At 44.9% G+C, this 27836-nt stretch overlaps 1 protein-coding gene across 1 annotated transcript in view; it reads right to left on the bottom strand.

Moving 5' to 3' along the window:
• Positions 1-2329: 2329 nt before the first annotated feature.
• Positions 2330-27836, bottom strand: part of LOC141271612 (scavenger receptor cysteine-rich domain-containing protein DMBT1-like) — a 76206-nt gene continuing 50699 nt past the window's right edge. Inside the window, exons 5-8 of the mRNA XM_073681656.1 lie at positions 14086-14403; positions 3652-3969; positions 2592-2827; positions 2330-2458 (exon numbers count right to left, since the gene is read on the bottom strand). Of these exons, the coding sequence (XP_073537757.1) occupies positions 2330-2458; positions 2592-2827; positions 3652-3969; positions 14086-14403 (1001 nt within the window). The remainder of the gene's footprint in view (positions 2459-2591; positions 2828-3651; positions 3970-14085; positions 14404-27836) is intronic.

The raw sequence follows: 27836 nt of genomic DNA, 5'->3' as shown, positions 1-27836 counted from the left end.
ACAGGTGGTTTATCCCAAATTTTGCTATGTTTGCCGCACCACTGACGAACCTTCTAAAAGGCACAAAATCAATGATGGCGAAATGGTTGAAACTGAGATGGCATTGCAACAGCGGAAGCTGGCACTCCGCAAGCAGCCGGTACTGGTTGCAACAGACTTTGCTAAAGAGATTGTGCTCCAGACAGATGCCTCAGAAGTTGGCCTAGGAGCCATGCTATCACAGGAGAGAAATGGGGAAGAGCATCCCATCCTGTATGAGACGGAAACTCTCATCCTGTGAGAAAAATTATGCCATTGTGGAGAATGAATGCTTAGCCATAAAATGGGCCATATACACGCTAAGATATTACCTACTTGGCCGAAAGTTTAAATTGGTGTCAGACCATGCCCCTTTGAGATGGTTGAGGGAAAAGAAGGGTAAGAATGCCCAAGTAACTGGATGGTTCTTAGGTCTCCAAGACTTTAATATTCACGTAGAGCATAGACCCGGGAAGTTACACGCTAAGGCTGATGCCCTGTCCAGAATTCCCTGCTTGTTGTCTGAAGGTGCTCAAACCCCTGGCTTTGGGCAGAGGGGGGGAATATGTGATAGAGTCACTGGTATGATATGCGAGGGGAGTTATGTGTCACTCAGGATGCTCTCCTGTGTGAACTGAGACCTACTGAATTTCTACCAGCATGTTATATGCTGGGGTTTACCTCTTTTAAAGGGTATGGTTATATGGGAATGACGTAGAGATGGGAGGGAAGTCATTCCCCATAACTCCACCTCAGGGTGTGGCTGAGCAAGCTTTAAATGTTCAGTCCTTTTATTTTTTCTCTGTGTTGTGTTTGGAGTGGCAAGGTCTCCAGACTGGACACCCCATAGCTCAGGAAGGAGCTGAAGGCTGGACATAACCTGTGTGAGTGAACCGCGCACACACATATGGACTGTGCTATCGTTTATCTTTTGTTGTGTTGTTTTGCAAGTAAGGCCGTGTTTATTTTTGCTGGAATTGCAGGGCTTTATGCCATATAATAAAGTCTGAAGAGAAAACCAGGTTCCTGAGTCTACTTCCGGAAGTGGCCGAGTGATTCGACCTACCACACATGTTATAAAGGGAGAACACAGGAATCATTATCAGCAGTATTAGGAACACACTAAAACTCAATATAAGTCTCAAAAAATTTACATTTTTGGTGACTGAAGAGGTGAATAAAATAAATTTGCCCAAAAGGAAATAAAGGGTGCCCAAATACAGAGCATAGACGTAATATATATCATGGCAATGGATATAATGCAAAATCCCAACACTAGATAGAAAAGAAAGTTGGTTGAGGAAAATTGGAAAGGAAACCAGGAAAAAGTCCCAGCCCCAATGCATTAAATAGGAGATAACAGGTATTTTTAGCCTGAGTAAAACTTTTCTAAATAAGGCATCAGATACCCGGCACCACATGGCAACGTATTTGTCACCCCGCTCAAGATCGCCTTGCGGGTGCACTACTGATGGGTGGTTAGGACAACGCGCCCCATAAGATGTCTGCTGTAAAGACCAATTGACAGCAATATTTTACAGGTTAACAGTTGCATCAAGAGCGGAGCTGGACCTGCATCCAATTCAGGGGGCCGACATATGACATACCACTACATAATATGACACTAAGGATTTAGATGAATTGGTAAACCCTCACATGAGCAGCCACTTATTCAAAGACAGTAGTCTAGCCCTCTTTTTGAAAAAGAAATGGGTTTTATTGGTGGGACCTGATTGTGGCAGAGCATGTTTGTATATGAGATTTAGCTGTGTTTTGACAATTATGCAAAAAAATATTTATAGGAAAGTATTTAAAAAATATATATACAACCCCTAGCAAAAATTATGGAATCACCGGGCTTGGAGGATGTTCATTCAGTTGTTTAATGTTGTTGAAAAAAAGCAGATCACAGACATGGCACAATGCTAAAGTAATTTCAAATGACAACTTTAGGGTTTTAAGAAACTCTAAAAGAAAACAAGATTAATGTGATTCTATAATTTTTTCCCTCTACTTGGTCTGAAAAAAATTACCCTTACTGAGCACCACATTTTTAATCTTGATTTCTTTTAGTGTTTCTTAAAGCCCTAAAGTTGCCATTTGAAATGACTTTAGTTTTGTGCCATGTCTGTGATCTGCTTTTTTTCAACAACATTAATAAAATAAATGAACTTCCTCCGAGCCCGGTGATTCCATAATTTTTGCCAGGGGTTGTAGTAGATTAAAAGGTTACAATGTGCTTTATAAGGTTGCTGCCAGCATTGGGATGTTGGTGACCTCACAAAGGAATCCTCTTCAAATATAAAACCAATTAGCATCTAGGGGTTAATGGGCAGGAATCAAGGTGACTCCAATCCACTAAGATTCTCTTAATAAGGCAAATTCTTGTTTGCAGCACCATTAGTGGTAGAAAACATGAAAATATGATCTGCATGAACATCTATGCAAAACACATGATAACAAATGACTGAATAAATTTTCATCCATCCGACTATACCTGAGCAGACAACTCCAGCATCTTCATTGTGTCCACAGTTATGTACTGTAAATGGTTGGTGTGGACAGTCCCATACGTGTTGTTCATTACCGGTACATTGCACATCATCCAATACAATTAATCCTTGTCCTTGGCCAAATGCAGCACTGACATTAAATGCAAGAGCTTGGCCACAATTTAACTGCTGGCATACAACTTGTGCAGCATTAATATCCCAATAATCATCGCACACAGTTCCCCACGCTCCACTATAGAAGATTTCAACACGACCGTTACATTGACCATTGCCATTTACTAGTCTTAAAGACATGTCTAAACCTGAAAAAAAAGAATGGTCATTTCCAAAATCAATTTACTGTGGAAGTTACTACTGTTTAGGCACATCAGGGGCTCTCCAAACGCGACAAGGCATCAACCAACGATTTCAGAAAATTTTGAGTTCCAAACATCAAATAACTCTCCTTCCCTTCTGAGCCATGACGTGTGACCAAACAGTAATTTTTTTGCACACATGGAGTATCAGTGTACTCAGGAGAAATTGTACAAAAATTTTTATGGAATAATTTATCTTGTTTCACTTGTAAAATAAAAAAATTTGGAGCTAAAACCACATTTTTGTCAGAAAAGTTTGATTTTTTTATTGTCATGGCTCAACGTTATAAAATTCTGTGAAGCACCTGGGGGTTCAAAGTGTTTACCACATATCTAGATAAATTCCTTGAGGGGTGTCGTTTCCAAAAAGGGGGGAATAGATAATTAATCCTAATCTCTCATGATAGTTAATTTAGAAAAAATAGTAACATTTCTAAAATATAATGAGAAGCGTTGAAAGTTGAAAAGGTTCTTTGTTAGATCATTGCTACTGTTGAAAAACCATCAGGATTCCTTTATTGGGGTGTTGATGACCTCACAAAGAAATTCTTCTCCCACATAAAACCACTTACTATTTAAGATTTAATAAGGAAGGAACCAAAGTACCTTAGTCCATTAAGATTTTCTTATAAAAAAAAAGCTATTTATTGTTGGAGGCACCCTTAGTGTTAGAAAGTATGATAATAAGCTCAACTTGAACATTTATGCAAACAACATGATAGGATAACAGATGACTACATAGAATTTAATCCATTCAAATATACCTGAGCAGACGACTCCAGCATCTTCATTGTGTCCACAGTTATGTACTGTAAATGGTTGGTGTGGACAGTCCCATATGTGTAGTTCATTACCAGTACATTGCACATCATCCAATACAATTAATCCTTGTCCTTGGCCAAATGCAGCACTGCCATTAAATGCAAGAGCTTGGCCACAATTTAACTGTCGGCATACAACTTGTGCAGCATTAATATCCCAATAATCATCACACACAGTTCCCCATGCTCCGTTATAGAGGATTTCAACACGGCCATTACATTGACCATTTCCATTTACCAGTCTTAAAGACATGTCTGAACCTAAAAAAATGATAAGGAAAATGGTAATTTCTAAAAATAATTCACTTAAATATTGTCAAAAAAGTATTTCCATTTTGCACAGGACATTCTATAAATGTGTAATAAACAATGATAAGGCTACACTGCTGGCCAGGGGCACTCAACTGGACATCTGCGGTCTGAATTGGGATGCCAGCAGTCTGGCCCCTGCCATCCTTCAACCATAGATGTGTTACAGGAGTACATTTTCTCCTTTAACCTAAAAGAGCATATGAAGAATGAACCTGAAGATAACACTTGAAGGAGGTTAAGAATTTATTAAATGGAGAACGTCTATAAGTGGAAACAAAATTAAGTAAAGCTTTCGAATCAGACTCTGGTACCAGTGTAATTAAAGAGTACAACACTATACCAAGAGAAGGAAAATCAGAGACAGAACCTAAATAGGTTGTCCACTACTATGATAACCTATTCTCATTCATAGTGTTTTCCCCTTATAAAATTACTAGCAACTGAATCCGTTCTACGCCCGGATGGCGAGCATTTTTAATTTTATTAATGGCGCCAGAGTCAGCACGTGCGCATACTGCACTATTCTACACCATTTTTTTATAGACATTGTCTATACTCACCTCCCTTGTGGGCCTGAGGTTCCAGCCACAGATCTAACTTCCTCTAGATATTTGATTTGTGCAATGAAGGGAGAGCAAATTGGTCACTGATTGGCCGATTGTGTCTGAGCTGTGTGTGTCTGGGTGGTAGCTCGGAAACACACAGGCTCACTCTCTCAAGATTGCAAGTACTACTATGTGACTATCTTGAATGTGACTACTTTGAATGAATATGTTCTTCCCATACAAATCTATGTTAATGGCTGCAATAAGTAATGGTTCTGGATAATATAGGTAGAACCTATTAAAAAGGCGCTTGCACTTTATTCATGTTTTGTTTTTTAGGTTTCAACCACAGTCTATCCACTATAATAACCTATGAACTTTGCCTATAATTGAGAGTGCATTTTTTGTTCAGCAACATCTGTGAGGTCTGTGTGCTACTTTGTGTCATGCCTCTGCTTGTATTCTATTTTGTTTCATATATATGAATTAATACTAAAAAAATGTAAATAATTTGAAGATGTTTGCCTTCCTGTACAGAGTTTTATTATCCTGGGTAGTGTTTTTATAGTATTATTAAAAAGGTTTTATTTAAATCTTTGACTTAGTGTGCTAATTTATTGTTTATATAATCCTGCATATTGACACTTGAGTTGATATTTACTGCAACTTATTGTCTGCTAACTTTGGAAGACAGGGACGCAGAGTCAGTGAACAATGGGTGTTTGCTAAATCTTTTGATTGACCATTGTGTGGACCCTGTGGCATGTTGACATACAAAACAAAGAAATACAAACTATGTAGATTGATTAAATACTCAAGCAATGAGAGTTAAACTCATCCCACCTCCCACCTGACCTGTGGATGATGACCTGAACCACAGATGTGGGTATAAAAAAGGATTTCTATATTTCTGAAAAAATAATCAGCGTCAATTGCCAGGGCAACAACTAGGACAGCATGGCTCAATTAAGAGGGACATAGATTTGACTTTTTACAGGATGTTAGCTAAGGGGACCACGGCCCCAGCAGGATCTACTCCATAGAATAACACTTAACCTATGGATATGTTTGGGGAAGCTAGGATTGTGACCCACCAGACACCTGTCTCCCAGGGGTACATTTGGAGAATCCAGGTTGGGACCATTCAGTCACCTGGCTACGTGGAGATGTTCGGAGAAGGTAGGTTGGGACCATCCGGTCGTCTGGCCACATTCTTCAATGGACTGTCAGCTTCCTAAACTTGTCATTACCTACTCTTTGTGGGTGCCCGCCAAAAGTGTGGTGACTAGTGTTGAGCATTCCGATACTGAAATATCGGGTATCGGCCCATATTTGCTGTATCGGAATTCCGATACTTAGTTCCGATACTTTTAGAATATCGGATACCGGAATCGGAAGTTCCCATAATGCAATGAGCAAGTTTCATTTTATTCTGCCAATGAGGATCCTAAGAAGTGTGGGCACATCCTGTTAGGCATGTAGGCATGTTAACTAATGGCATGGCTGTGATTGGCTGCTGAAATGATGTCATGATGCACTATAAAAGCTGCCGCCGCCATTTTGAGCTCACTCTGCTGTGAATTCAGTTAGGGATAGGACGCTGCTGTTCTGAGGGACAGTTTTAGCTACCTATTTGCTCTATTCTGCTTTACCCAAGCTACTTTATAAACTGCTGTGCCTTGCAGCGCTAGTGCACAGTTCACTGTGCTGTTCACGGCTGTCTGCAAGGTCTCTGTGTGTGAGTGCAGCTCATGCTGTAGTGTGTGCTTCAGCCACGTCTGGTTGCAGTGCGCTCAGCGTGCATCACTGCCTCATACATTGTGCTTTTTTGCTAATTGATCATTTTTCCTGATTTCTCCTATTAGTGTGGTGGTTCCATAAGTATCCAGCTAGATTGGTTCCAAACACACTATATAGGAGTAGATAGAGAAGCTTTATTTTGCCTTGCAGCGCTAGTGCACAGTGCTCTGCATCTGCACTGTTCACGGCTGTCTGCAAGGTCTCTGTGTGTGAGTGCAGCTCACGCTGTAGTGTGTGCTTCAGCCACACCTGGTTGTAGTGCGCTCAGCGTGCGTCACTGCCTCATACATTGTCCTTTTTTGCTAATTGATCATTTTTCCTGATTTCTCCTATTAGTGTGGTGGTTCCATCCGTATCCAGCTAGATTGGTTCCAAACACACTATATAGGAGTAAATAGAGAAGTTTTATTTTGCCTTGCAGCACTAGTGCACAGTGCTCAGCATCTGCACTGTTCACGGCTGTCTGCAAGGTCTCTGTGTGTGAGTGCAGCTCACGCTGTAGTGTGTGCTTCAGCCATGTCTGGTTGTAGTGCGCTCAGCATGCGTCACTGCCTCATACTTTGTCCTTTTTTGCTAATTGATCATTTTTCCTGATTTCTCCTATTAGTGTGGTGTTTCCATCTGTATCCAGCTAGATTTGTTCCAAACACACTATATTGGAGAAGATAGAGAAGCCTTTCTGCAGCCTTGTGCCCTGCAGCCCCAGCCAGATTAGTATTAGCCTATTTTTTGTTGCCTCATCTATTGCATTGTAGGTTACCTTCCTGCATTATAATAGCTACAAAAAGTTTGTGATACTATCGGTATTTCATCTTTGGGCACATCCAGTGTCTTTTTGTGACAAAAAAAACCTAAATAAAGTTCACCAAATACTCCACTTTACAGTTGTGTAGGCCACATTAGCTCATATTAAATTCTAGTCCACACTTTATAAAATTAGTGTTTCTTATACCTGTTAGCAGCTGTTCAGGAATAAGCACACAAAGCCCTTAGTACTTTTCTGCCTATCTTTATCAGTCTACCAAGATGAAGAAGGCAGGGAGTAAGGCATGTGGTCGTGGAGTTTCTGCAGGGAGAGGACGTGAGGATTCTGTGCCTGCAGGGAGAGGACGTGGGGATTCTGTGCCTGCTGTGGGCACAAGTGACTCAGCATCCCCCAGTTTTACCAGGGAACAGCCCTTTATGCGCAGCTTTGTAGGAGCTAGCCGTACCCCACTGCTGCGGGAGGACCAAATTGAAGCCGCTGTCGGATGGATGGCAGCTAACGCATCGACTTCAATTAGTTCCAGATCCTCTCAGGTCCTGAGCACTGAAGAGCACCCATCTGTCTCTTCACCACCTGCCAAATTGCCCAGGCAGTCAGAGAGCCCTGGACAGGAGCCATCTCTACTTCTGTTCGCTGAATCTCTTGGCTTGGAAAGAGGGGGCCAGCCAAGCAGAATTCGAGAATTTGAAGAAGAGGTAGTATGCAGTGATGCGCAACAGTTTTGTCTCTCTGAATCTGAAGAGGCGGGAGGGCCAGTGCCTATTGTCAGCAGCACACATCAGTACGCATCTGATGATGAGACTCTGGTGCCACTTTCTGGTGCGTACTGTGCTGTCGAGACTACCCAGGAGAAGCAGTTGTTTGAAGAGGGTGGTGTAGATGATGAGGTCCTTGACCCATCATGGCGTGAGGGACAGGAAGGTGGTGGGAGCAGCTCTGAGGAAGAGATTCCCCGAACGGCCCAAAAAGGAGGGAGAGTGAGGGGGCAGACTTGGTTGCCTGTCGCCTCCACTTCGGCACCCATTAGGAGCATGGCTCTTCCAAAACCGAAAGCGGGCTCTCCAAAGTGCAGTGCCTGGTCCTTTTTTGACACAGTTGCAGATGACATTTGCTTTGTCAAATGCAAGCTGTGTAATCAGAAGGTGAAAAGAGGGAAAAGTGTCAGCAACCTCAATACCACAAATATGTTTAAACATGTGCGGACAAAGCACGTGGTGGAGTTACAAAGACACACTGAAGACCTAGGCCAACCTACAGCGCCACCTACCACCTCTTCAGCTCGTGTTGTAGCCTCTTCCTCCAGCTCACACACAGCTGGTTCGGCTTCCTCACAGGATCGCCATGGAAGAACCTCTGTCACTGTTGTACAGAGACACAGTGCCATTCCACCCACAGCACCACGTTCCCTGTCATCCTCACACTCCCAGGCCAGTCTACAGCCATCGTTAGCACAGGCATGGGAGAAAAGGCACCCATACTCGGCAAACCACCCCCGAGCACAGGCTCTGCATGCTGGCATTGCAAAACTACTGGCCCCTGAAATGCTCTCATTCAGGGTGGTGGAGACTGACACCTTCCGTAACTTGATGGCATTGGCAGTCCCACAATACAACGTGCCAAGCTGCTTTTATTTCAGCAGGCAAGCCGTCCCTGCCCTGCAACAGCATGTGGAGGGAAAATTAAACATGCGCTACAAAACACCGTCAGTAGCAAGGTCCACCTGACCACCGATGCGTGGACCAGTAAGCATGGACAGGGACGATACCTTTCTCTCACTGCCCATTGGGTAAATGTTGTGGAGCTGGGTACAGATCTTGAGAGTGGCGCTCAACATGTCCTGCCAACTCCAAGGATTGCAGAAATCCAGTCTGTACACATTGACTCCTCCTCATACTCCAGTTCCTCTGAATCAGCGCTGCAGGAGCCGTCACTGTCTACCTCCACATCGACCCGTGAACAGTTACCTGTTATGATGACCGATATGAGCACAGCCGTGGCCAAAGTTCAACAAGCCGTATTAAAATTAATTTCTTTGGGGAATCGAAGTCACACAGTGCAGGAGCTCTGGAATGCCATCAAGCAGCAGAGCGACATGTGGTTTGTGCCAGCGAATCTCCAGCCAGGCATGGTTGTGTGTGACAATGGCCGAAATCTGGTGGCAGCTCTGTGCCTAGGCAACCTCACTCACATCCCATGTCTGGCACATGTGCTCAACTTGGTTGTGCAGAGTTTTTTGAGGGACTATCTGGATCTTGATGCACTGCTGCACAAGGTCCACATAGAGTGCGCTCACTTGCGGCGTTCCAGCATCGCAAGATCGCGCATTGCAGCTCTGCAGCGCCGATTACGTCTTCCAGAACATCGCATCATATGTGACCTACCCACCAGGTGGAATTCAACGTTACATATGTTGGAGAGGCTGTGTGAGCAGCAGGCAGCAGTAATGGAGTGCCAGCTGCAGCAGGCGCAAACAAGTTGCAGTGTGCGCCGTTCACACTTCACCACCACTGAGTGGGCCTCTATGAAGGACACTTGCCACGTTTTGCGTGCCTTCGATTATTCCACGTGGATGGCGAGTGCAGATGATGCACTAGTCAGCATGACTATCCCCCTTATCTGCCTGCTTGAAAAAACACTGCAAGCACTAAGGGAGGAGGTTTTGGAAGAGGTGGAGGAAGAGGAGTCACAAATGCCATCTGCTTCTGTACAGTCTGCGCAACGTGGTTCCTCACAAAGGCCTAGGCAGGGGACACTTTGTGAGGAGGATGAGGAGGAGTCAATGGAGGAGGAAGACATCTGTCCAGAGGAGGGAGGTACACAATGCTCTAGTAGTCAGTATCTAGAGCGAGGGTGGGGTGATGCAGAGCAGGCAGAGATCACACCTCAAGCAGGGGATAGCGTTTCTTGGCCAGTTGGCAGTCTGCAGCACATGGTTGATTTCATGCTGCAGTGTCTGAGAAACGACCGCCGCATCGCCCACATTCTCAACACGGCTGATTATTGGGTGTCCACCCTCCTAGATCCTCGCTACTGGGACAACTTACCAAGCCTCATAACACCGTTGAACTGGGAGCGTAAAATGCGGGAGTACCAAGACGCAGTGGTGCATTCCATCAGGTTCTCCATTCCACCCGAGAGCAGTGCTGCTAGTGCTTTACAAAGCATCTCAGTGCGTCGAGGCAGTGGAGGAAGCTCTGCACAAAGAGGGAGCAGAAGCATGGCCTCAGCACAAGGCAAGACCAGTATGGCCCAAATGTGGCAAAGTTTTGTGTCCCCGCCACAAATGTCTACACCATCACAAACAGCTCCAGTCAGCAGGAGGCAACGTTTCCGTCAGATGGTGACAGACTACATGTCTTGCCCTCTGAGTGCACTCCCAGACGGCTCTTCCCCTTTCAAGTTTTGAGTCTCTAAGCTGGATACATGGAGAGAGCTTAGCCAGTATGCATTGGAGGTTCTGGCTTGCCCTGCTGCTAGTGTATTATCGGAACGCGTCTTTAGTGCCGCAGGTGGTGTACTAACAGACCGTCGCATGCGACTATCCTCCGATAACATTGACGGCTTACTTTTCTTAAAATGAACAAGGCCTGGATCTCGCATGAATTTGCCAGTCCTCTTCCAGAATAAATAATTGGTTGGCAACAGTTTCCAGGACTCCTGTTGTGTTCATGTTTCTATCACCTTAACTGTAATCCTGGGCTCCAACACCGCCAGTTGCTGCTCAGAAGTGCCGTCTGCACAGTCAACGCTTGGTTCAGTGTTATTGGGGTTCAGTAACGTCAGCTTATCCCCTGATGTGTGTCCGGCAAATTCTCCTGCTCTGTCCACATCCACTCTACTACTAATTTAAAACTTGCTCCAATTACACCTCTGGCTCTTCTCTGTTTTCAGTATTATCCTTGAGCTCCAACACCGCCAGTTGCTGCTCAGAAGTGCTGTCTGCACAGTCAACACTTGGTCCAGTGTAATTGGGGTTCAGTAACGTCCGCTGATCCCCAGCTGTGTGTTCGGCAATATCTCCTGCTCTGTCCACATCCACTCTACTACAGATTTAAAACTTGCTCCAAATACACCTCTGGCTCCTCTCTGTTTTCAGTATTATCCCTGAGCTCCAATACCACCAGTTGCTGCTAAGGAGTGCTGTCTGCACAGTCAACACTTGGTCCAGTGTCCAGTGTTATTGGGGTTCAGTAACGTCAGCTGATCCCCAGCTGTGTGTCCGGCAAATTCTCCTGCTCTGTCCACATTCTCACTACTACTACAGATTTAAAACTTGCTCCAATTACACCTCTGGCTCCACTCTATTTTCAGGATTATCCCTGAGCTCCAACACCACCAGTTGCCGCTCAGAAGTGTCGTCTGCACAGTCAACACTTGCTGCCGTGTTATTGGGGTTCAGTAACGTCAGCTGATCCCCAGCTGTGTGTCCAGCAAATTCTCCTGCTCTGTCCACATTCTCACTACTACTACAGATTTAAAACTTGCTCCAATTACACCTCTGGCTCCACTCTTTTTTCAGTATTTACCCTGGGTTACAGCCCCGCCAGCTGTTTCCCGGCAGTGTCTTTGGCATGGGTACTACCTCCTGCCCAGCCTGGTTCCAGCACGCCAGTTGCTTCCGGGTAGTGTCAACGTCACTTTGCCTCCAATACGTTGTCCTGTCGTGTTGCAGTCAGATTAGCCGACTCTATGGTGCCTGCAGTTTAGGTGACTCCTATGTGGGCTGCGGGATCTGGCAATGAAGGCTGGTTCCATAGTGCCAAAAGGACAAGCACCCCTTGTAGGACTGTGGGTTTTGGTAACTCAGGCCGGCTCGCGGCTTTGCAACTTTTTTTGTCATGTGTACCTTCTGCTACCCATCCGGGTTCCAGTACCATCAGCTGGTTCTCGGCAGTGCCTTTGGCTTAGGTGCCTCCTTCTCGGTATCCAAGCTCCACTAACGTCTGCTGGTCCTTGGTAGTGCTTTCTGGCACAGGTACCTCCTGCTTAGTAACCGGGTTCCAGTACCATCAGCTGGTCCTCGGTATTTCCATTGGCTCTTGTACCTTCTGCTACCCATCTGGGTTCCAGTACCGTCAGCTGGTCCTCGGTAATTCCATTTGCTCTTGTACCTTCTGCTACCCATCCAGGTTCCAGTACCGTCAGCTGGCTCTCGGCAGTGCCTTTGGCTTAGGTGCCTACTTCTTGGTATCCAAGTTCCACCAACGTCTGCTGGTCCTTGGTAGTGCTTTCTGGCACAGGTACCTCCTGCTTAGTAACCGGGGTCCAGTACCGTCAGCTGGTCCTCGGTAGTTCCATTGGCTCTAGTACCTTCTGCTACCCATCCGGGTTTCAGTACCGTCAGCTGGTTCTCGGCAGTTCCTCAGCCTTCTTGTACCTTCTGCTACATTTCCGAGCTCAAGCTTTTTGAAATGGTTTTTGGTAATCACGCTGGATCTCCCTGACGACGACCCTGAAGACGAGGACCGTGAAGGCCACCCCGAAGAAGACGAGGACCCCGAAGATGACAACCCTGAAGACGAGGACCCTGAAGACGACCCCAAAGAAGACGAGGACCCCGAAGACGACGACCCTGAAGACGAGGACCCTGAAGACCACCCCGAAGAGGACCCCGAAGACGAGGACCCCGAAGATGACAACCCTGAAGACGAGGACCCTGAAGACCACCCCAAAGAAGACGAGGACCCCGAAGACGACGACCCTGAAGACGAGGACCCTGAAGACCTCCCCGAAGAAGACGAGGACCCCGAAGTCGACGACCCTGAAGACCACCCCGAAGAAGACCAAAAAGATGACCCTGAAGAAGATGACCAAGAGGACAAAGAACAAGAAGACAACCACCAAGATACAGAAGAACAAGAGACAGAAAACCAAGCAGCAGAAGAACAAGAAGCTGCAGAACAAAAAGCAGAACATCATTAAGCATAAGACTAAAAATCAGAGCAAAAGATATTATCTAAATTATAAGCAGAAGAAGACTAAGCAGTGTATGGTGGTGAGTCCGTTCCTCCTCGTGGTGCCCCTGGAAAAGACCTGCTGCTGCAGGCCAAACTGAACGCGGACAAATCCTGTTGTAAATCTTTTGCAACAGGCAAAACAAAAGGTGCAATCTTCAAACTTTTATAGATAACAGCTACAGGAATGCCTGTCACAAAAAAGAATATGATGAAGAAGAAGAATATGAAGAAGATGAAGAAGTAGAATATGAAGAAGAAGAATAGTTGAATAAGAAGAATTTGAAGAATGTAAAAAAAAAGAATAATACGAAGAAGGTGAACAAGAAGAAGATGAAGAAGGTGAACAAGAAGTTGATTAAAAAGATGCTGATGCTGAGGATGATGAAGGAGAAAGTGTGGGAGAAGTAAAAAAGAAGGTGAAGAGCATGGAAGTAGTGAAACATAAATATCTGATAAAATATAAAAAAACTTAACATAGTCAATATTTTTGTAACTCAGAACGTCTTTAAAAAATATTAATTCCTGCAATTCCATTTGATTGGGCTAAACCTCTATGCCTTTATTGTCTTCCCCACCTCCCCCAATACATTCTACATTATTCTTAGTTGACTTGCATTGGTTTCCGGTATCGGAATCGGCGATATCCGATATTTTTTGGGTATCGGTTGGATCCAATCCGATCCGATATTTCCCGATATCGGAAGGTATCGCTCAAAACTAGTGGTGACTCTGGTGTGGGTAGTCAGCCCTGGAAGCCTCGGAATCGCAGCTGCTCTAATCCCGGTGAGTCAGTGGAAAGTGAGACTCTGTAATTTTGCACCATCTTGGGTATTTTGCTGGGAATGTTCTATATGTTATTGTCTGTTTGGTGGCTCTATAAAGTATTGCCACACTGTTTTGCTTTCACCCTGTGTTGTGTTGCTCAACTTGAACATCTATGCAAACAACATGATAGGATAACAGATGACTACATAGGATTTAATCCATTCAAATATACCTGAGCAGATGACTCCAGCATCTTCATTGTGTCCACAGTTATGTACTGTAAATGGTTGGTGTGGACAGTCCCATACGTGTAGTTCATTACCAGTACATTGCACATCATCCAATACAATTAATCCTGGTCCATGGCCAAATGCAGCACTGCCATTAAATGCAAGAGCTTGGCCACAATTTAACTGCAGGCATACAACTTGTGCAGCATTAATATCCCAATAATCATCACACACAGTTCCCCATGCTCCATTATAGAGTATTTCAACACGGCCGTTACATTGTCCATTGCCATTTACCAATCTTAAAGACATGTCTGTACCTAAAAAAATGATAAAGAAAATGTTCATTTACAAAAATAATTCACTGAAATATTGTCAAAAAAGTATTCCCATTCTGCATGGAACATTATATAAATGTGTAATAAACAATGATAAGGCTACACTGCTGGCCAGGGGCACTGAACTGGACAACTGCGGTCTGAATTTTGAAGCCAGCAGTCTGGACCCTGCCATCCTTCCACCATAGATGTATTACAGGAGTACATTTTCTCCTTTAACCTAAAAGAGCATATTAAGAATGAAGCTGAAGATAACACTTGAAGGAGGTTAAGAATTTATTAAATGGAGAAAGTCTAAAAGTGGAAACAAAATTATGCAAAGCTTTAGAACCAGACTCTGGTATCAGTGTAATTATGGAGTACAACACTATACCAAGAGAAGGAAAATCAGAAACAGGACTTAAAAAGGTTGTCCACTACTACGATAACCCATACTGATTCACCATGTTTTCCCCTTATCAAATAATACCATGTATACTCACCTCCCATGTGGGCTTGAGGTTCCAGCCACAGCTCTAATTTCCTCTGGATGTTTGATTTGTCCAAAGAAGGAAGAGCAAAGTGGTCACTGATTGGCCGATTGTATCTGGGCTGTGTGTATCTAAGCCTGTGTGTGTCTGGGTGGTGGCTCAGACACACACAGGCTCACTATCTAAAGACTGCAAGTACTACTATGTGACTATCTTGAATGTGGCTACTTTGAATGAATATGCACTTCCCATACAAATTTGCAATGTTAATGGCTACAATAAGTAATGGCTCTGGATAATATAGGTAGAACCTATTAAAAAGGCACGTGTATTTTTTTTATTTATTGATTTATAGGTTTCTACCGCAGTCTTTCCACTATGATAACCCATGCACTTTGCTTATATGTTAGAGTGCATTTTTTTGTTCTGCAAAATCTATGATGTCTATATGCTACTTTGTGTGATACCTTTACTTGTAGGCTGCGTGCAGATTTAATACGTTTCCGCGGCTGCATTTCCGCATCGAAAATGCATTAAAAACTCATGCTAAGTTGTCTGCCATGTTTCCCAATGATAATCCGCATGTGCTGTGCACATGCTGCGGAAATTTCTGCTGCGGATGATCATTGCGGAAAAATCTGCAGCACGTCCACTAATTTGGCCAAATTGCCGCCATTGACTTGCAGTGAACCGCATAACATCCTCATGCAAACAAGTATGCATGTGGATGTTATGCGATTCAATGTGCAGATGGTACCCAGGTCTGGAGAAGAGGAGACTCTCCTCCAGACCCAGGTACCATAGTACCTGTAGATAAAAAATAATTAAAATAAAAAAACATTATACTCACCTTCTGATGGCCCCCTGTCTCCTTAGTGATGCATCCTGGCTCCCCGGTGGTTCGCGATGGTGTAAAAGGACCTTCCATGACATCATTTAGTCATGTGCTGGTCACGTGACCGCTGACGTCGGCGGACGCGTGACCTGTCACATGACTAAACGATGTCACGGCAGGTCCTTTTACAGTATCACGAGCCGCCGGGTAGCCAGGACGCATCGCTGAGGAGACAGGGGGCCATCAGAAGGTGAGCATAATGTTTTTTTTTTTTTTTACATTTTAATTCTTTTTATTTTACTATCGATGCTGCATTTAAAGTAGCAGATGGTTAACACAATACAAATCCATGCCGGTTACATGGATTTATATTTTGTGACCAAGATGTCAAGCACTTTTCCAAGTGATGCTCAAAATCGCTTGACAAAACGCGTGCGGAAATGCATGTTAAAAACGCTTGATAAATGCTTCTACCTGGCAGAAAAAAATGCATGTAAAATCTGCATGTGTTTTTTCTGCCAGGGAGATGCATAATCACTCAGGAAAAATGCAGAGCATTTCCGCATATTGACACTTGAGTTGATATTTACCGCAACTTACTGTCTGCTAACTTTGCAAGTCAGGGATGCAGGGTCAGTGAGCAATGCATGTTTTTGATTGACCATTGTGTGGACCCTGTGGCTTGTTGACCCACAAAACAGAGAAGGACAAACTATGTAGATTGATTAAATTCTCAAACAATGAGAGTGAAACTCATTCCACCTCCCCCCTGATCTGTGGATGATGACCTGAGACACAGATGTGGGTATAAAAAAGGATTTATATAGTTCTGAAAAAATAATCAGAGTGAACTGCCAGAGTAACAAGTAGGACAACATGACTCCATTAAGAGGGACATAGATTTGACTTTCTACAGGATGTCTGCTTAGGGGACCATGGCCCCAGCAGGAATAGCACATATCTACTCCATTGAATAATATTGAACCTCCAGTCACCAGACCCCAGGGATACATTTGGAGAATCCAGGTTGGGATAATTCGGTCACCTGGCTCAGTGAAGACGTTCAGAGTAGCTAGGTTGGGCATCATACTGTCGCCTGGCCACATTCCTGAATGGACTGTTAGCTTCCTAAGCTTGTCATTACCTCCTCTCTGTGGGTGCCCGCCAAAAGGGTGGTGCCACTGGTGGGGGTTGTCAGTTTGGGAAACCTCAGAGTCGCAGCTGCTTTAATCCAGGTGAGTCAGCGGAAAGAGAGACTTTGCAATTTTACACTGTCATAGAAAATATTAAGAATATCCCTCCCCCAAGCCCCTCTTCACCCCTCCCTTACCGCCCATCTGTCAGAGTAAAAGAAGCTCTCCATGCAAATCAAAGCACACACGAGAGAGGTGGCAAACTCACTTGTCCATTCAAATTAACATACAAATGTATTTCCTAGTAGCACAAGCCTGTGATAAATATACACCCAGGTGAGGAGGATGCAGCTCCCAGCTTCAAAAAGAATTCCCTCTCACTCCCAGAGCATCCCCATTTGGTCAGCAGAAATCTGCAGTCTCACCGGCACCGACACGAAATATAGAATATCGGAAGTTCTATACTTCTGATAATATTGGGACACATTTTTAGCAGCGTGGTCAGCTAAGGAACAATACGCATATTTTTTCCGAATCTGTGAACCCTTCCGGTGAGCCATAATGCAAAAGTACAAAAACAACAGACCGAAGCCATGCAATGTGTGGTCTCTAAAGAAAGGTAAACTCGTAATAAAAAATATGATATCTCTTGCGAGCTTCAGTGATCCACCAGCAAGGAGTTAGGGTTTTTAATAAAAACATGAAGGGTGGAGCCTCACCTATGTGAGGTCATCACAGGGGCGTGTTTGGGCAGGTACCCCCTTCGGCATTAAAGACTCAGCTGAAGATGGGTCCATACTCATGCTGGAAGTTAAATATTTTGTAGCACACGTCCCGTTCGATAACGGTCCATTGGAGAGCTTTCCCTCCAGCTAAACTGAATCGTCTCTGAGATCTGTCTAGTAAGTCTTCTATTAATCCTTTTTATTTTGGTGTAACTATATAGTCTGTACTGTATTGTCTCCATTTGTAAAACCTTTGTACATTTTTCATAAACACTGCTTCCCTTTTGGATTAAATATAAAATTTAATAGTTTTATTTGTTTTGCTCTGTAATCATTCCTCCCCCAAAGCCATATGCTACCAGTAAGAACGGCGTCCGATCAGGCCTGTATTGTTATTCAAATCTGATCATGGTGGCAGTGCATAATCATAGTCGGGCTATTGTGACCATATGGGGGCATATACACATATTCAATGTATTGGAATCCGGAGATGTGTACGCCATAAACTCACTGGTAACTTGCCGATAGCTATTTAATGAGTAATCGGAATCATGTGCTTGCGTATCCCTGTGAATCTCTGGCATGCACCATCTTGGGTATTTTGCTGGGAATGTTCTATGTTATTGTATGTTTGGTAGCCCAATAAAGTATTGCCACACTGTTTTACCTTCACCCTCTGTTGTATGAGTAGTAATATGCCCACGGGAAAAGGAGTCCGCACCAGTGGGATGAGCCCTGGTACGGACGAAAGCACCCACTGCCCCCTATCTCCACAGATATTATTATATTTATGGCTATAGACATCCCTTCTTTTGATGATGGAGTTAAACAACGAGTTTAAAAGTGTGGGTTGTGGATGATTTATTCAATGTAATAATGACAGTTGTTTATCATGTTATAAAGGGAGAACACAGGAATCATTATCAGCAATACAAGGAACACACTAAAGATTAATATAATGTCACGTCCCCAAAAAATTCAGATTTTTGATGAATGAAAAGGTGAATAAAATAAATTTGCCCAAAAAAGAATTAAAGTATAGCATAGATGTAAATATTGTGGTAAAGCGACTTGCAGGGCCCTCCAGAGGCAGACACACGACACACAGTTAGGGTTAAACTTCCTGCTGGTTTATTCTGTAGCATAAACTCCAGCAGTGTCCCATAAAAATAAACAGACCCTCACGGGGTTAACGGGATAACAAAAGATAAGTTATAACAGAGTCCGATATCAATCGAGGCTCGGCCTGCTCCGGGTAACTCGATAAAGTCCCAGCAAACACCAGTCCTCCGGTGTTGCTCTCTGGCTTTTCCCAGACATAGCCTGGAGACTTCACTCTCCAGGCCACACACTACTCAGAGAAAAAAAAACTGACTTAACAATTAAACCTTGCTGAGTCACACCCTGAGGGGAGTTAGGGGAATGGCCTCCCACCCTTTTTGCCATTCCCATAAAACCACAATCTTTAAGAGCGTTAACCCCCAGCATATAACATGCTGACAGAACTTGATTAGGTTTTAGTTCACTCAGGACAGCAACCTGAGTGTCACATACCTCCCCTCGTATATCCAACAAGTGAGTTTGTCACATATTTCCCCGAGTAGTTCTTCTCGCAGGAAGAAAGTTTCCGTATCAGGTAGAGAATGGGATCTTCATCCCCATTTATCTCTTGAGAGAGTATGGCTCCTAGACCAACCTCTGAAGCGTCTGTCTGGACCACAAACTCTTTCTTAAAGTCTGGTGCGACCAGGACTGGATGTTTACACAGTACTAGCTTCAACTGTTGGAACGTTGTCTGTTTCCTCCGCCCATTTCACCATCGTGGATCTGCTGCCTTTTAGGAGATCGATCAGAGGCGCGGCCATCATGGCAAAATTCGGGGTAAACCACTGACAAGATCCCAGCATTCCCAGGAATGCTCTTACTTGCTTCTTGGAGAGCGGTTGCGGCCAGGTCTGGATTGCCTCAACATTATTGACTTGCGACTTTTTTTTCGCCTCTCCCGATGACATAGCCCAAGTACTTGGCCTCCTCTTTCACAACGGCACATTTTCTCGGATTTATAGTTAATCCCGCCTTTCTCAGCGCATCCAGAACAGCCTGCAGTTTAGGTAGATGACTAGCTTAGTCTGGGCTAAAGACTACAACGTTTTACATCTTATGTGGAGCTAGGATCCGATCCATAGCCCTCTGGAAGGAGGCTGGGGACCCCTGTAGTCCGAACGGCACCTGAGTGTATTGAAAGCACCCATCAGGTGTCGAGAAAGCTGTCTTCTCTGTCCATCTGGGACATGGGGATCTGCCAGTAGCCCTTCATCAGGTCAGAGAGGGGATGTACCTTGCTGATCCAAGCCTCTCGATAAGTTCGTCGACGCAGGGTATCGGGTACGCGTCACACTTGGACACCTCATTCAGCCGGCAATAATCATTACAAAACCTTCACTCTCCATTGGGTTTTGACAGGAGGTCGATTGGGCTCGACAATCCACTCTTTGACTCAACTATCACTCCGAGGTGTAGCATCCTCTTCACTTTGTCGGAGATCACCTCCCGGTGTGCTTCCAGAATCCGGTATGGCTTAAGATTCACTCTTACATGTGACTCTGAGAACAACTTCCGATTTCACTGTAGCAGTTCTCCACACTGTTGCTTCTTGGCCAGCAATAGTGTTTCTGCTATAGTGACTTATTCCACTTTGCCTTAAGGAGCGGCTCCCAGGCATGGATTTTCCAAAGGTTCCCGGTCCCACCACGGCTTGATCAAGTTCACATGGTATACTTGGTGCGTTTTTTTTCGGCCTGGCTGGTGGATTTTATAATTAACTTCGCTGACTTTCTCCACCACCTCATATGAACCTTGCCATTTGGCCAAGAACTTGCTCTCGACTGTAGGGATTAGCTGCAAAATACGGTCCTCGGGCTGAAACTGCCTCAGCCTCGCCAATCGATTATAGATCCTTGCCTGGGCTTCCTGTGCCTGGAGGAGACTTCACGATCGGCATCTCTTTCGCTATTCTTTCCTGCATCTGGGCGACACGTTCAACGATGCTCTGGTGTGGCGTAACCTCAGCTTCCCAGGTTTCCTTAGCGATATCCAGCTCTCGTGGATGTTGTCCATACAGGAGCTCAATTAGAGAAAACCTGTTAGAGGCTTATGGAATCTCACTTACAGAGAAGAGCAGGAAGGACAGTAGGTAGTCCCACTCATGTCCATGCTTCTCTACGACTTTCTTGAGCATCGCTTTCAGAGTCTTGTTAAAGCACTCTACTAAGTCGTCTGTCAGCGGATGGTAAACGGAGCTTCGCAGTTGGGTAATCTTGAGGACCTTGCACAGCTCCTTCATTAACTTGCTCATGAATGGGGTCCCTTGGTCCATTAGGATTTCCTTCGGCAGACCGGTCCAGGCAAATATATGGACAAGCTCCCTGGCTATGCATTTACTTGATGAACTTCTTAGCGGTACTGCTTCTGGATATTGGGTCGCAAAGTCCATGATCACCAGAATGTATTGGTGGCCTTGTGCTGGCTTGAATAAGGGCCCTACTATGTCCTTAGTAATCCTCTCAAAGGGTATCACTATCACTGGCAGTGGAACTAATGGACTCTGGAAGTAGGAAGAGGGAGTGGTTATTTGGCAGGTTGGGCATTTTTTGATAACACCCAGGCCAATAAAACCTTAAAATCCTCTCCTGAGATTTCTCGACCCCTAGATATCCCCCAAGAACATGTGCATGGGCCATATCCAGTACCCTCCGTCTGTATGGCCCCGGCACTAACATCTGGTCCACTGTCTCACCGTCCCTTAGTTTAGCCACCCAAGGTTCTTGACAAATATTAAGGATAATTATCTCTCCCAACTAGTGCAGGAACCAACGAGAGGGAAGGCCGTGTTGGACTTAATATTGACTAATAGGCCTGATAGAATAACTGAGGTACAAATAGGGGGGCACCTATGTAATAGCGATCATAATATTATCGACTTCAAAATGCCCTTCAGTAGGGTTATCAATAAGGGAACAACAAAAACATTAAACTTTAGGAGGGCGAAGTTTGATCAGCTGATAGAAAACCTTCAACTTATTGACTGGGACAAAGTACTTAATCAAAGGAATACGAATAGTAAATGGGAAACCTTCAAAAGAATTCTGAATACTCAGTGCGAGAGGTATATACCGTATGGGAATAAAAGGGCCAGAAATAAGAGGAAACCAATATGGTTGAACAAGAACGCAAAAGGGGCATTAAATAGCAAAAAAGAGGCATTCAAGAGATTAAAACAGGAAAACAGTAAGGAGGCACTAATGTGTTACAAGGAAAAAACGAGAACCTGTAAAAAACAAATAAAAATAGCGAAGGAAGAAACAGAGAAACGTATTGCTAGGGAAAATAGATCAAATCCCAAACTGTTCTTTACGTATATAAATAGTAAAAGGATTAAATCGGATAATATTGGACCGATAAAAAGTGAGGAAGGCAAAATCATAGAGAAATATGTGGATAAAGCTAATCTATTAAATAATTTTTTTTCAACAACTTTCACAAAGGAAATAGAACTAACAGGAGAAATGAGAAGTGACAAGCTTAATTCTCCACTAAGTATGACAAATCTAACCCAAGTTGAGGTACAGAAACGCCTCAGTAACATTAAAATAAACAAATCACCAGGACCTGATGGCATACACCCACGGGTACTAAGGGAACTAAGTAATGTGATAGACAGACCGTTATATCTTATATTTAAGGACTCTGTTGAGACTGGGTCTGTGCCACTTGATTGGCGACAGGCGAATGTAGTGCCAATATTCAAAAAGGGAGCGAAAAGTGACGCCGGAAACTATCGGCCGGTGAGTCTGACGTCCGTTGTGGGCAAAATTTTTGAAAGCTTCATTAAAGAGGCAATTACGGAGCATCTTGATGCTAATAATCTTTTAATCCCGAACCAACATGGATTCATGAGGAATCGCTCCTGCCAAACAAACCTGATTGACTTCTATGAGGAGGTTAGCTCTCGAGTAGATCAGGGGGAACCAGTGGATGTCGTGTATCTTGACTTCTCAAAAGCGTTCGATAGCGTGCCACATAATAGGTTGGTATACAAAATGAGAATGATGGGGCTGGGGGAAAATGTCTGCAAGTGGGTAGCTAACTGGCTAAAGGATAGAAGGCAGAGGGTGGTTATAAATGGAATATACTCAGATTGGGTAAGCGTCACTAGTGGGGTACCACAGGGGTCCGTACTAGGCCCAATGTTATTTAACATCTTTATTAACGACATAGTCAACGGGATAAATAGTAAAATATCAATATTTGCAGATGACACAAAGTTATGTAAAACAATACAAAAGAGGACAGTGCAGACCTACAGAGGGATTTGGATAAGCTGGGTAGGTGGAGCATTAAATGGCAAATGAGGTTTAACGAGGAGAAATGTAAGGTCATACATATGGGAAGGAAAAATGGAAGTCACCAGTACTCACTGAATGAGAAATCATTGGGGAATTCAGAGATGGAGAAGGACTTGGGCATCTTGATTGATAGCAAACTAAATTGGAGTGCCCAAAGTCAGGCCGCTGCTGTAAGGGCAAACAGGGTAATGGGATGTATCAGAAGAGGTATAGCTGCAAAGGATGAGAACATTGTTCTTCCACTGTACAAAGCACTGGTCAGACCACACTTGGAATACTGTGCTCAGTTATGGGGGCCCCAATATATAGAAAGGATATAAATGAGCTTGAAAAGGTACAAAGGAGGGCAACAAAATTAATAAAGGGAATGGAGGGACTGCAATACCCAGAGAGGTTGGCAAAACTAGGATTATTCAGCCTGGAAAAGAGAAGGTTGAGGGGGGACATAATAAATGTGTACAAATATGTTAGGGGACAGTATAGAGATCTTGCCCGGGATTTGTTCAAAAGGAGGGATATTACGGTAACAAGAGGGCATTCACTAAGACTGGAAGAGAAAAGGTTTCAGCACCAGCATAGGAAGGGGTTCTTTACGGTAAGAGCAGTGAGAATATGGAATTCACTGAGTGAGGAGACAGTAATGTCAGATTCACTACACCAGTTCAAGCGGGGACTGGATGCATTTCTAGATACCAGGCAGATTTCAGCATATACTTAAAAATAAAATAAAATAGTAGGTTGATACAGGGATTTATTCTGACTGCTGGTTTCAGAGTCGGGAGGGAATTTTTCCTCAGGTGAAGATTGGCTAAATCATTTGGGGTTTTTGCCCTCCTCTGGATCAACTTTAGCAATTACAGAACTAACAGGTCGAACTTGATGGACGCAAGTCTTTATTCGGCTTTACAAACTATGTTACTATGTTACTATGATATAGCAATTCCCCTTGAACTGCAAAGTGAGGGACCCTGGCATAGACTCTTGGCTCTTGGGCAACCCCATTACATACAGAAACCTGGTCAAATGCCCCTTTTAGGGTCAGGTGGTCAGGTTCCAAACTTAAGCAGTCCTAAAGCTCTCTCCGGACACATTTAACTCAGGGAGGTCGGCCTCCGCAGTAGTGTTGAGCCACCCCCGTAGTGTTCAAGTTCGGTTCGGTTCGTCGAACACCCGTGTGTTCGCCGAACTGTTCGTCGAACACCTTCGAACACCGTTAAAACCAATGGCAGGCAAACAAAAACACATAGAAACACATAGAAAACACCTTTAAAGGTGTCCAAAAGCTGACAAACTGCTCAGAAGACACAACTAACACATGGAAAAGTGACAAGTACATATAGTCATGCGAAAAGAAAAGAGGTGGAGGAGTAAAAGGAGGGGAAGACACAGATATAGGCATGTCATGCCCTTCTAAAATCCAAAAAGTGAGAAGCCGACACGTTCAGTCCGCTCCTGCCCGTGCCACCTCCGTGTCGCCGGGTTTGTGCCAGAGCCGCGGTGAACCCTGACGGCCAGCCCCCCTCTCCCAATACTGGTGCCTGTCCGCTGGTGGGTCGAGCGAGCCCCCCTGTGGTGGAGGCAGCTCTAAGCTTTTTAATTTAAATTGTCTCTCTAATTTGAATGAATACACTTTAAATCCATTTACAAGGATCTATTGGAGGGCAAGTCTCATGCCAGCAGCCGCGTAATTCCAGCTCCAGTAGCGTCCACTAAAGCTGCTGCAGTTAAAAAGCTTTTATAAGGATCGAGCTCGGCTGTCCACCGCAAGGCATCCTACTGCCAGTCCCAGCCCCTATGCCTTGGGGTGCCTCCTGATGCTCTTCACTGAGTATCCCGTGGTCCCGAAGCATTTCCTTTGAAAAAATTAAGTGTCCAAACTACAGGTGGTGTAGCTTGCTTAACAGCCGGGATAATCCACTGACTAGCAGACACTGCTACTAGGCACAAAGTATTTCCTGGGCTAGATGCAGTTAAAAATTTGTAATTAGATACTCTCGTTGGATGCTGAGAAAGCATTCCATAGAGTCTCCTGGCACGACATATATGATTCTCTTAAAAAGCTTGGGGTAGGGGTCTAGGGGACCCTTTTATAGCCAAAATCACGGCCCTGTATCACAATACGTCACCTAGGCTGAAGATAAATGGAACTATAGCGCCCTGAGGGCTCGGTTGCTACAGAGGTATTGCACCTCACCCAGAGGTGTGATATCTCACTCTCAGGTAAGGATGGAGTGTGGATTAGGACCCGACACCTGCATGCATTACACCACATTGCCGTGGAGCAGGGCGACCAATATGCCTCTGAGATGGGCACGACAGTCCCTGTCCCTGGCTGGAGTGGGGGGAGGGAACACTGAGGAAGGGGAACCCTGTAGTGCAGGAGCAGGGAGGAAGCAGTTCCTGGGTGCATTGAGAAGGGAGTATAAAAGGTGGGCACCATCTTAGTTCAGTGCAGAGAAGTCTGAGCAGAAGTGGCAGGGAGTAGGGGCTCTGCATGAGCTCTGCTCCGGAGGCAGACCTAGTAACAGAGGCCCAGGCCTGGAAGAGGGAGAAGGAAGGAAGAGGAGCGGAGAAGGCTCCAGGAATGAGGAATGAAGGGATCACAGGGGTGCGGACGGGCGAGTCGCCACCGCACGCCCGAATCCACCTGCGTGGAGGGTCAGGCCAAAGGGGGAGACCGGTCCCCGAAACTAGTGGAGGCAGGAAACGACCCTCAGCTAGAAACCGGAGGCTGTGACTTTTTATGTGGCGCAGCCCCTCGCTACACCCGCTAGGAAGGCACCACATAGGGTCAGGGAAACTGGCGCCAAGTTTACCAAGAGGAGGCCCGAGGCAGCCGGACAATAGGGTTGGTAAGAAAGGCCAGACAAAGGACACAAAAAGGGGGTCCTGTGAAGCGCTCCAAAGTTATCTGGGAGTTGTCTGAGCCCCTCACCTGGTGAGCACAGTACGACGTGGGCAGCCGTTACCTGCAGACGTGTTCTGGATAATAAGAACTGTGAGTAAAGGCCCTGGACTGCATCACTGACTCCGTGTCGTTACTGCTGCTGCCCTGCACCATCACCCCCATCCTCCGCTACACTGCCCTGAGGCTATACTCCTCCCGTGGGGAGTTATGCTACGCTCTGCTGCAACCACAACACCAGCCTCAGCGGTCTGCCTGCAGCGGCGGTTCACTCTGACCGCAATCCACGGGTGGAGTAGTCGGACATTTAAACATCAAAACCACATAAATAGTTCCGCCACTGGTTTGACCACCCTGAGCCACGGAACCGGGTCGCCGCCACGAAGACTACAACCACCAGCATCCACCAAAAAGGGTCCGGCTCCGGGTGTCCCAAGGCCCAGGGGGTGCGTCAGAACATTTTCATCACCTTTCACAATCACCAATGGGACAAGGCAGTGATGTCCTCTGTCCCCTCTCTTATACATCCTAGTGACGGAGCACCTGCTCTCATCAATTCGCCATAACCCCAATATTAGGTGGATTGAGGTGTGAGGCACCAAGTACAAGTGCTCTCTATTTGCTGATGATGTCCTTGTATATATCACTCAATCACATATATCCATCCATGCTGTTATGGCTAAAATAGATCACTTTGTTACATGGTCAAATTTTAAAATCAATGCAGCGAAGTCTGAGGCCCTCGATGTCTCCCTCCCCAAATCCATATAGGATTCCATCCAGTCCAACTTTCCCATTGTCTGGCCCTCACAGGGTATCAAATACTTAGGAATTCCTATTCATAGAGACCTCTCCCATCTATGTTATCTTAATTTTGGGCCCTTTATTGAACAACTCCATACAGACCACGGTTGGCAAGTTAGAACTGTAAGATTCACTACGTGAACCACTGGTGTTTTGTGGAAAAGCACATGTACACTGTGTTCCAAATTATTATGCAAAAAGTGTTTAGGAGTGATAAGGGAAGAATTTGTTTGCTTGTCAGTTAAACTCATTGATGGTGATGTGTGTCAGGGCTCTTTATATCACTGTAAGCAATTGCAGACACCTGTGCTAATTAGTTTGGCAGGTGTGTCCAATGAAAGGCAAGACTACTTAAGAAGGCTGTCTCACATTATTAAGCAGCCTACATTTTCTGCCAAAATGGGAAAGAAAAAGGATGTGTCGGCTGCTGAGAAGCAACAAATTGTGGAGTGTTTAGGTCAAGGCATGACTACAATCAACATTGTGCGATGATCAGGATGAAGTGTCTTGGCAATCAAGAAGTATGTAGCTGATTCACAGTACACACGTGTGCGTGCTGATAAGGGCAAATTGAGGACTCTTTCCTAAAGGCAATTACGTCAGGTTAAAAGAGCAGCGGCAAAAAAGCCTTGTCATAGCAGCAGACAAGTTTTTCAAGCTGCTGGTGCCTCCAACGTCCCCCGAACAACAAGATGCAGGGTCCTTCAGAGGTTTGCAGCTGTGCATACGCCATCCTGTCGACCTCCTCTATCCACTTCACACAAGCAGAAACGGCTCCAGTGGGCCAAACATTACATGAAGACTGATTTCAAAACTGTTTTGTTCACGGATGAGTGCCGTGCAGCGCTCGATGGTCCAGATGGATGGAGTGGAGGATGGCTGGTTGATGGACACCCCACGCAAACACGGCTACAGCGCCAACAAGGAGGAGGTGGAGTAATGTTTTGGGCTGGAATCATGGGGAGAGAGATTGTCGGCCCCTTTAGGATCCCTGAAGGCGCTAAAGATGAACTCCATAATGTATGTGGATTTTCTCAAACAGCACTTTCTGCCATGGTTCAAGAAGAAGAACCGTGTATTTCACAGCAAGATCATTTTTTTGCATGATAATGCACCATCTCATGCTGCACATAAAACA

This window comes from Phyllobates terribilis, unplaced genomic scaffold, assembly GCF_046119375.1.
Source record: "Phyllobates terribilis strain yellow unplaced genomic scaffold, ASM4611937v1 Scaffold_5__5_contigs__length_657084704, whole genome shotgun sequence".
Classification (NCBI taxonomy): Eukaryota; Metazoa; Chordata; class Amphibia; order Anura; family Dendrobatidae; genus Phyllobates; species Phyllobates terribilis.
Note: the sequence above shows the minus strand (reverse complement) of the source record. Positions and strands in the feature narration are given on the sequence as shown.